The 10,666-nt window shown below is 47.7% G+C and overlaps 1 protein-coding gene across 10 annotated transcripts in view; it reads right to left on the bottom strand.

Annotated features, from left to right (window-relative positions):
- The window catches only part of ADAMTS9 (ADAM metallopeptidase with thrombospondin type 1 motif 9), an 81,851-nt gene that overhangs the window by 32,790 nt on the left and 38,395 nt on the right, over nucleotides 1-10,666 (bottom strand). For all 10 annotated transcript variants that reach the window (XR_007206193.1, XR_007206192.1, XM_048316168.1 and 7 more), the window contains exons 20-28: nucleotides 9,296-9,506; nucleotides 8,413-8,577; nucleotides 7,129-7,293; nucleotides 6,138-6,257; nucleotides 4,255-4,359; nucleotides 3,942-4,109; nucleotides 3,480-3,764; nucleotides 2,666-2,827; nucleotides 1,916-2,092 (exon numbers count right to left, since the gene is read on the bottom strand). Coding sequence is in view for 8 of the 10 variants with exons in the window: in XM_048316168.1 (XP_048172125.1) it covers nucleotides 1,916-2,092; nucleotides 2,666-2,827; nucleotides 3,480-3,764; nucleotides 3,942-4,109; nucleotides 4,255-4,359; nucleotides 6,138-6,257; nucleotides 7,129-7,293; nucleotides 8,413-8,577; nucleotides 9,296-9,506 (1,558 nt within the window). In the remaining 2 variants the exon portion in view is untranslated. The remainder of the gene's footprint in view (nucleotides 1-1,915; nucleotides 2,093-2,665; nucleotides 2,828-3,479; nucleotides 3,765-3,941; nucleotides 4,110-4,254; nucleotides 4,360-6,137; nucleotides 6,258-7,128; nucleotides 7,294-8,412; nucleotides 8,578-9,295; nucleotides 9,507-10,666) is intronic.

Here is a 10,666-nt window from a genome sequence, read left to right as displayed (position 1 = left end):
TACTTCTCAGTCTTCAAACAGCTCTGGGTCCCCTGTGTCAGAGCCCAAGGACACCTCAGTAAATGAGACTGAAAAATCAAATCAGTTCATGGCAACGACTGGGGCTCAGCCCTGCAGTCCCTTCCACAGGGCTGTGACCCTGTGCCAGCTGGGAGGAGACACTGCAGGCAGGACAGGGTGTCCCTGCCCTCCACCTGTCTGCCAGACATCCCACCTGCTCCCAGGAGAGCAAGGACAACCCATTGAGACTAATACAACAGAGTGGAGCCAAGGGAATTTTTCCTGGGTGAAAAGAAAACAACCGAAAATTAGACTAGAAGACTGCACCCTGTGTTTCCAAGACTGAGAAGCAGGCGCAGCCCTGCAGCCTGCTCCTGAACAGCCACAAAGAGGCTGAGCAACACCAGAATGAAACACAACTCTGTCCACACCTTTGGCTCTTGCAAATGGTCCAGCACAGGTAAACTATGGTTGGCAGCACCTCCCAGCTGGCAAATCCTGCCAGGCAGTCAGCACATGCATTGCTACCTCTGCTTACCTCACCTCGCTCATCCTTAGCACCAGCCAGGTTGATGGACAAGGGGTACATTAGCACCTCAAATGAAATATTTCATAGCACTGTCTCTTGTTCTGGTGAAGCACCGGATAAACACCCGTTCAGCAGTTTTATGGCTATTGCAGAACTCACTGAGGTATGATAAAAATATTGAGGAGTGTTACTTAAGGCATCCATGTTACTGAAAGCACCCACAGAAGGAGAGCAAGTTTTGGCAAGATGACTTTTCAAACTATGACAATTAAGGAAGTCCAGTACATTAAAAAACAGGCCTCTTTTTTCTTTTCCTATAAAGTGCTTTTGAATCAGATTTAAAAAAAAAAAATTCTTCAAATGCTTTTATAACAAAATACACAATAAAGGTTGACATCTATTTGAAGGCCACTCCAAAACAGACAGGTCCGTGGTTTTCCAGGGCTCCGGAAGCGCCTCGGGTGGCACGTGCTTTGGTGCAGGATTCAGAGCAGAGGTTGCTGCTCTAGGCAGGGAGAATTGCAAAGATGTGGCACCCAAAATAGCACCCCAACCCTGTGGTTCAGGGCTGCTCTTCCCTCACAAGGGCATCTCTGTAGCAGACTCCTCCAGCGGCAAAAGGGCAATGTAAAACACCTCTGCTCCAAACACTATTTTGTTATTGGGAAACTCCCAGGGTTTTAAGCCTTCCAGCACCTTGCTGATCATTTGCTGGCTTAGTGATAGAGCAGCAGTTGGAGATCAGGCTAGACAATCACTCTCCAGAACCAGAGAGATGCATGAGAATAGCTTACAGGTGCCTTTGCACTGTACATCACAGTCATATTATATGCACAGGAACAGAAATAGAGCACAGGTGTGAATGCACATGTGTTTCCATGTAGGTCTGTGTGTGGGCAGGTAGGGACATGCAAACACATCTATACATACTTATACATGCCTGGAAATTGGTGCCATTTAGCACATTCTCCCCAGTAATTTTGCTTTTGGCAGAGAACATGCGACTGGTAAACCAGTAGGTGCACAGTGCAGTATTACCATTAAAGAGCAGAACAATTTAGCTTCAATGGAAATGTACTGCTTAAATGCCAGGTGTAAATCCACATGCAAAAACTCAGTCAGAACCAAGATTCATAATGCACAGCACTTGCACAGTGTAATGAAATGGACAAAGGTGGCAGAAAGTGCCTTTTAAATTAAAGGACTCGAGCTCCCCTAATGTAAGACCTTCCTGAACAGGTGTTATTCTGAATATATGGTAAATAATCCTCTGTAAGTGCAGTTTTAAGACATGAAGCATTAGCACCTTGGTTTGAAGCAAATTAAATCTGTTGTTAGGGGATATCTACAAAACGGTTCACAAAGAGAAAGAGTTTATGGTCGTACCGAGCTCCAAGGACCAGCACTCCAGTCAGCATCTCTAGGACAGTCCTGCACATTGCACTGCTCTCTGTCTGGTGGCTTGTCAAGGATTTCACAGCTCAGATCCGTAAACCTTTCTCCATTAGGGCGCTGGCACACCACTAGCCGTGTCCTTGTCCCTGCCCCGCATGGCTTCGTGCACTGCAAGTCAGCATAGGACAGAGCAGTCACCGTTGGGACAGCAAAAATACTGCCCACTGGCTGCCCAAAGCACTAGCACCTCTAAAAACCAATGGTGGTTTCTGTTCCCAACTAATCCACTCCAGCCAAATCCCCCTTGTGAGCCTCAGATGGACCTTCAGCTGCTTCAGCTTCTCTCCTAAAGCTGTTCATGCTGCTCCACCATGATATTGCCCGATTCAATGTGATACTGGAGGTTTACATCTCCAACTGCTTATCTCAGATTAATTTTCAAAATGGAGCAGTGCTTTCATTTAAAAAAAAAGGCCTTCAGTTAAACCTGGCTTAAAAAAAAAAAATCTTCTTTTTTGTAAAACTTACTTTTGCTGGGGAAGAAAGTTTTTGCAAGACAAATGGAAACAAAAACACCACCCAGCAGTTGCTCAGGTTCATTCATTTATCAGAGGCTGCCCTTCAAGTTCCAATCTTTCTAATAAATGACACCACAATACCCCTCTCTTCTCCCATTTTTCAGCCACTCGCTAATGAAAGTCTTGCCCTGGGCACGGAGCCCAGGATGGATGGTACACTCACCTCTCCCCAGTTGCCATAGACCCACTGAGGGCAGGGGCCAGATTCGCATGATCTCTGCTCCATGGGTTTGCTTTTCTCATCGCAGTTATTTGCGGTGTATCCGTTTTCATCCTGGCACACCACGACCCGCCGCTGGAACCCCCCCGCACATGTGCTAGAGCACTGGAAGACACAATTGCCCATGGTTTCATTGAGTCCAGGAATAAGTTTGTATTCCCAGCTCCTTCCCAGTGTCTTGCACCATGGGAATATACCACTAGAAGTTTAATGCAGCTAACAGGCATTATTAAACTTCAAAACCCAGCTATTACCAATAGCAGTGCAATGACTTAGGAGCTGACTAAGCAAAGAAAGTAAATGCTAGCCTAGTTTTAAGCAGGTGAATAATCCCTGCTGCAGTGTTTGATATCCCATTTGCACCTAATTCCCTTTACAGACTTCCACGATAAAGCATTGCATACTGTTTGCAGTGAGAGTAGCTGGCATTGAGGCTCCACTGTGCTTTGGCAACAACTCTGTTGTAAATGTCCCAGGAGACAGCCAAGAAGCAGAGGCCGGCCTTTGCCTCAGGGAAAATGATGCTGTCAGCTTTCTGCCTAGAGTACCTTGGAGATACAAGGTATGAGAGGCTGATAAGCAATGCCTGAGCCCTTCTGCAACACTTGCTTGTGTGAGCAGAGAGCAGACAGTGGGGAGAAACGTCCCTCTCTCTTTTCACTGTGTGCTGACTTCTGACTTCAAGAAAAGACTGAATTAGCCTGGGAAAGAAACAAAACCCAACAAAACCCAGGAATAAGAGAATCGGGGCACTTACAGCACCCCAGGGGCCAATCCTCCACTGATTGCCTCCCGGTATATGTGCACGGTTTCGGTTTGGGCTGCCTCCAGGGTGCAGTTTGAGGCGATGATCAGGATAGAGGAAAGGGTGGATGGACCTGCCGTAGTCATGGCTGTTTGGATGACATGGAGACATGGAGCAGTCTTGCTCGGTGGCAGGGAGGTCGTCTGGGTCACACTCGCTCCTATCCACCAGCTGGTCACTGTAATTGATGCAGATCACTTGTCGCGTTGCCTTACCTTGACCACAAGTCACCGAGCACTGCATTACAGTGGGAAAAGGAGACACAGTCACATTTCCAGTTTTGAAAACCAGCTCTTGCTAATAATGAACAGCAGAAAACCCAAATAACCTCACTTATAAAAGGGCAAGTGCAACAGATTAATGAAACACGTTTCCAGCAATGAGGTCTCTTGCAATAGACAGTGTTATGCTTACAGAGCTCCACTCCAAGGCTTTCCACTGCCCGCACGGTGTCACGGTGCACATTTCTGTGGCTGATGGCTTTGGAAGGTGGAAACAAGCTGACTCATCAGCCACAGAGCCCTGGTCATCCCGGCAGCTGACATATCTCATTCGGGTTCCCTTCCCGCACGTTGCAGAGCACTAGGGAACAGCAAAGAGCACTCTACTAGGAAGTTGCCTGACATACATTGCAAGGACTTTGTAATGAAAAGTTGGGCATATGCACTTAAAAATATCACACTGTCTACTGTAAAATAATCCTGAAAGTATTATGATGTGTGCTTACCGGTGTCCAGGATCCAAATCTCCACTGCGTCCTGTGAATGCCTGATATGGCTCTCTTGGCTTCAGGACTATTTGGATGGGGAGGACATACAGCTATTTCACAGTCCTGTACAGGAAATACAATGGGGAAAAACAAGAAATAAAGAATTTGCAGAGTTTTTGGTTAAACCACCTCCTCTTCAATGAAATTATGAACAACATGCAACATCTTGAAACTCTATGACCTGCATGTGCTGTGCAGGCAGGCTTCCTCCCTGCATCCTCTTCCTGAATCAGCAAAATTCGATATCTATATTCCAAGGCCTTCATCTGCAGAACCCTATCTGGACTTTTGACTTATTAGGAACTCTACAATAGGGATCCCCATAACCATGTGCCATCTCTATGCATTAAAACCAGATTTTTTGAGACAAAAGATGAAAGTTCATTAAGAGTTCTGACATGAACACACATCTGTAAAGCAGCAACTATATCTCCCTTCAAAGCTCCCTTCCTTCAGCGCAAGACCTGCTGCCCACACAATAAAGGTTATGCTGCTGATTACAGCCCTCTGAATCCTTGCAGCCCACCAGACCACCTATATCCATGTGCTAATCTCCACCACACACCAAGCAATGTGAGGTTTTGAGGACAGGCATGTAATTCTTCTCAGTCTTCATACAGTGACTCACAGGAGGGTTCTGTCCAGACCTTCTGGGAGGTCTGGTGACAGAAATTATGAACATCCATGACTTACTCCATCGAGTGGTCCTTGCCAAAAAGGAAATTAATAGTGATTGTCCTTGTGAGGGGGAGAGCAGCTTCTGACAAATGGCAATCCTGATTTCTGTTCTGCTGTGATTTCACTTATGCTGGAGGCATGCATGCCAAATGAGGGCTGATGACAAGTGGGTTTGTTACCCCTTGACTGTAATGCAACTGGTCTCCATACATGGGAAAAACAGTGCTTTCCCAAATATTGTAGCCTTAGATAAACTCTCTGAGATCATGCAAGACTGAAGCTGGGCAGGGCATGAGCACTACAACTCTCCTAGATGACAGATAGATGGTAATGTTCTGTTTTATTCAGCTCCTTCAGACACCCTGGGCATATCTCCTGCTTGAAATGGGACTTTACATGTTTGCTTCCAAGCATGGAAAGCCTCTTCAGCAAATCTGCAAAGTGTGCAACATTTCTCAATTTATCTGGCCAGGGAGGAAGTGTCTGGAACTGTAGCTGTCACAAACACTACATTGTCACATGCAGCATACAAGAAATTATGGCCCTTCACCATCATTTGTCAGGACACAGCAACAGTTCTGCAGCCACATGAGCCCAGACTGCAACCAGGTATCCTCGACTCCATGTAAGCCAAAGGAGGTATCAAGACCTCTAAGGCCAATAAATACTGTCTCAACCTTCTGGTCTCTGGTTGTTATCCCATATTCATCCCCTGCAGCTTCTTTAGCTCATAAGCTCTTAAGAATTCAGCTTTAGTGCTGCATCTGAACATACCCTCACATCCCACTGTATGACTAGAGCTCCATGGATATAAACCATAAGCAAAAGTAATTAATCTTCACCCACAAAGTCCTGATACCCTCATAGGTTGTCTGTTGCCTTTCTGGCAATCTGGTGCTTCAGAGTGTAAGGTGAACCACATGGAGAGGATGGGATGGTGCCACAGATGGGCACTCCCTGAACACAGCTCATCTGTACCATTTCTACCAAAGCAGGGTGCTGTGCTGCATCCTTCCAACAACCATGGAGCAGCCCAAGGTACTGCTCTGCAGGGCTGGCATTCAGAGCAAAGCCTTTCTGCAGCAAGATATCCCCTGAACCTGTAGCCTGGATGCCTCCATACACACACAGTGAAAAAATGGAGACAAGGCAGCAGGATTTACCTGGGTATCTGTAGGCCTGGTTGCAGCATTACAGTCGTTATCATCCACCACTGACACGTAGGTGCCCACAACACACTTCACTGCTCTCATCTGGTAGCCTTGGCCACAAGTAACAGTGCACTGGGACAAGACAGATGGGAGAAAAGAGCACTGGGTCTGAGTAACTGCTTTGCTTAGAAAGTATTAATCAGCCCAGCCTGTGTTTAGGCACGTAGCAAGAGCAGCAAAAATAAAAGACAGTTTCCCTTCTGGTTTCTCTCCACTTCATGCATTTCAGCTTTAAATTAGGTCAAAGTTTTAACTCACTGCGGCCACCAGTGCCTTGCACGCTTCACTTGATTCTTCGGAAAGCAAAGTGCGAGCACTGAAATGATTTACTTTGCTGCACACATTAGAATCAGAATCTGGTAGAACCTGCATGATACCCTTCTTTAAAACTGGTTGTTCAGCCCCATGGTTGCATGAGCAGCTAATGAATAATTTTACTGATGGGAAATACGTCTGACTAGGACAACTGGTCTGGGTTTGTTGCTGCTTTTTTAAGTCAAGAGCTAACAGCTTTGTGAAAAAGCAGATGCCAGAACACTCTGGAAGAAATGAGTAACTTGTATTTTAACAGAAAAAAAATCCTCACTAACCCAGAAACTGGAAAACATTAAAAGCAACAAAAGTTATTCAATGTGAGCAGCTTTTCTCTGAAAATTAGGCCATATATTTATGTGCCTAAATATGGATTTAGGAACGTAACCTTGGAATCCCCTTTTTTTGAAAATCATGGCAAATTTAGTATGACAGAGATTAAATTTAGCACAAAAGGCAGGTACTGTTATTGCTGCCTATCCGCTGAACCCAAGCAAACAGAGGGCTGCTTTGGTGTGCAAATCAATTAACACAGTTATGCTGATGAATTTGGATGAAAGGGCAGCACCCAGCTCCCACCACCCTCATCCAGGTCCCCCCCAGCTGGGAGCCCTGTGGGGCTCCGTGGTACCTGGCCCCAGGGCCCCACTTGCCACGAGGCACACTCCTGCTGCTGGCACATCTGCACTGACTCTGGCTTTGTCTCGGGGTCGCAAAACCTGTCATTCAATCTATCTTCTCCAAAGTGGCACCATGTCTGGCGGTGCTTGTGTCCTTTTCCACAGGTGACCAAGCACTGCAAGGAGAAAAGTGAGAGTTCAGGTGGTGCCAGGGATGCGCTGCCAGCTCAGCACCTGCCCTGGCACTGGAAAATAAACCTGGAGACCTACTGCAACCACAGCTTAAAAAAACCTGGTGCTGAAATGCAGCTCTTTAGCTAACAACAACAAGTCCTGGAAGACAGGAGAGTGTCTTGTCAACAAGAAGATTGCTATCAGGAGCTCGTCTAGAGCAGGAGCTGGACCATGGAGAGCACAGCTGGGCCAGAATCCTTCAGCACGGGCAAAGTGAGATCACAAAGGGTCTTGATTTCCAGCAGGTGTGAGACATGGTGCGAATGCACAGCACTGCCCTGCGGGGTTTTAGCTGTGCACAACAGGGTGCTTCTAAAAAACTTGTTCTTTCTGAGCGTGCACTTTAAGGGTCTTGGCTTCTGCAGGCTGTGAGCACCTCTTCCACTGCCCTGGCATGGCTTGGACTGCTACTAGCTTGAATCAGAAGACACGTTTTGTAGAGAACAATCCCTGTTCCCATTTAATTGCTTTCATTATGCACTAAAAGAACATGATTCACAGAAACGAGAAATTTGGCCACAATGGTGACGAGCATCCTTTGAATACTGTTCTCCAGCACCCCCAGTCTTGCTGCAGAGACGAACCTATCAAGATAGTTTTGTTGCATTGCAAAACACACGAGCAGCAGTGGAAGAGGTAATAAACAGCAGAGAGAGGCTGAACAAAACATCAGCAGGGTGAAATCCTGCCCTCCAGTGACAGCCAGAGCTGCCAGGGCTCTTGAGGATAATCTCTAGGGAAAATGAGGGCAGAAGGTATTTTTCTTCCCAAATGTACAGCAGAACTATGGAAAAACTGGGGAGAAATTACTGCAGGATTGGAGAGACATTAACCCCCTGTGGCTTAGCAGGGAGGAAAGTGGCCACCTGACCAGGGCTACCAAGGCCAATGACTTTGCTGCCTGGCTGAAACCTCCCTGTACACAGGCCTGGGGAGACCTTCTGCAGCAGGCACAAACAAATCATGACAGCCAAGCAGGGAGGGAGACACCTCTTTGCAGGTACCAGCCCCTCAGGGTGGAGGACCAGCAGGGTGAGCCCACCTTGATGACCAGCACCTACCTCGGACCAGTCACCGGTTTTCCACTGTGGGCACGAGAAGTCACTGCATCGCTGCACTGTCAGCTTCTCCTGCTGGCTGCACTTGCTGTCATCCAGGACATCGTTGTAGGTGTTCACACACATGGCTCGCCGCCGCCGTGTGCCCCCACCGCAGCTCTTGGAGCACTGCGAGGGACACACACCCAGTAAATATTTCCTGCCACTCTACTCCTATTGCCTCCTCTCTCTTTGCAGTCACTGTAGAGTGACTGCAGGAGACCTCCGGAAGAACAATTTATACTTTAAGTAACAGGTTTTTACTTTATGTATTCTTTTAAAAAGCCCATCTCACTAAGCTTAATAAAATGTCGTGGCAATGTGTTTTACAAATTCATTTCAGGTTATAACCCCATTACTACTTTTACAAGTGTTGCCTTTCAGTTCTCCTAAATGGCTGCTGCTCGTTCTCATTTTAGGAGAGATTTACTCTCTCTGACCAGCCAACCCTCCTTCATCGCGCCCCTCCCTGGAAATCCCCAGGCTCATCAATCTCTCTGTGCCTGCATTCAGGAATTTTCTTGTCATGCAAAAGCTAAGATGTGGAAAGGAAACAAATTTCAGATGATGGCAACGTCGTCCCCAGCTCCTGGCAGTGGTGACAGCTTTGATGGCAGAAGACAGCTAGCAGGGCCTCATGTAATGAAGACAGATACTTAAAGTATATATTAATTGCAGTGGAAGGTAAGGAGTACCAGGCTGATTCAGACTAGAGCGTACTCCAGAGGAAGCAATGAAAGCAGAACCACTGTGCCCATATTTTATATATATTCTGTTAGCAACCTACACAGCCCAATGTACTCCTGTGCAAGGAGCAGCATTCGCTGTGCCATGAAGCATCCCTTACCTCAGTCCAGGCCGAGTACCGCCACCCTCCCACGTTACAGTCTCCAGTGCACTTCTCCCTCGTGCTGGGCTTGGCCTGGCTGTTGCAGAAGCGATCATCCACCTTCTCTATCTTGCCCTCCAGCCGGCTGTACTTGGAGCAGTAGATATCCAGGGTACGGTAGCCCAGCCCACACTGCGCCGTGCACTCGCTCTTCCTTGCAATGTGCCACCTGGGCCGAGGACAGCAAACATCAGCCCTGAGCTCTGCAGACAACGTGCTCAAGAGTGTTTGACGGAAATAAGGAATATATGCTCTTGAACAGGAAGTTTTGGCTCTGTGTCACGCTTCCCAATGCTTTGGGACTTTCAGCTAACCCTGGCATTGCTCCTTGAAGGGAAGAAACTGTCAGCAGGTCTCTCTTGAGCAAAACAAAGACAGCAAAGCCACACTGTAACCTTGTGGGACCAACGTGGCAATGGGAGTTCATGGCCAAGCAAGGAACAATGCTCTGAAAGCTTCTGAAAGCTTTCTAGCCCATGCTCCCCCACACCTGTCTCTAAAAAATAAAAGCTGGAAAATACAGCACCAGAAAATGACCTGCACAGGTTTGAGAGGTGTTCCACATTGCAGGATACCCACAGAGCAGTTTCAGCACTCCAAAGGACAAGCAAATGGCTTGCTACAAGACACTCAAGCCCTAGCTGTGTCAGCAGGGATTAGAGGTGTTCTCTTGACAGACAGATTTCCACTCTGCTGCCTCCGCTGTGAGATAGGCAACAAGGATGGTGCTAGAGGCCCTCAAGGACCCACCTGGGGATACAGCCCTGCTTCACATCAGCCCAGCTCTGGAAAGATATGCTGGATATGAGGCCTGATCCAGGGAGGTGCTGGAGACCCTGAAACCAACAGGAGCCCATGACCCTCACACCTGACAGGGGTGGCTTCTGGGGGAGGAGGCAGTGACATCCTCTGGGGGTCCTGGAGACCCTCAGGCTGCTGCCTGTGCCTGTACAGGGAGCACAGAGCCCCGCTCCCAAGGCAAGGGAGCAAACTCCAGCACAGCCCGGAGAATAAGATCAAGGGGATTTGGAGTCAATAGCTCCTGACTGGTGGGAGCCTCACATCCCTGCATGCCTTCAGACTCCTGCGTTTGCCCTTCTCAAGTTTCCAACCTGTTGCAATGGCAACAGCTGTTACCGCGACAACCCGGGCCTGCACAGCCCCGGTTTAACAGGGCTGAGAAACCCCTCGGGAAACTCGGCCATCTGAATTGCTTCACCAGCAGCCGCTTAAGGCTACCATATTTAAGCCCCAGAAAAGAAAACAGATTGCTTTTTAAAGGAAAATGGGTTGTGATGATTTAGGCTGTGCTCCATCAATTCCAGCTTG

The sequence above is a fragment of the Corvus hawaiiensis genome, chromosome 11 (assembly GCF_020740725.1).
Source record: "Corvus hawaiiensis isolate bCorHaw1 chromosome 11, bCorHaw1.pri.cur, whole genome shotgun sequence".
Classification (NCBI taxonomy): domain Eukaryota; kingdom Metazoa; phylum Chordata; class Aves; order Passeriformes; family Corvidae; genus Corvus; species Corvus hawaiiensis.
Note: the sequence above shows the minus strand (reverse complement) of the source record. Positions and strands in the feature narration are given on the sequence as shown.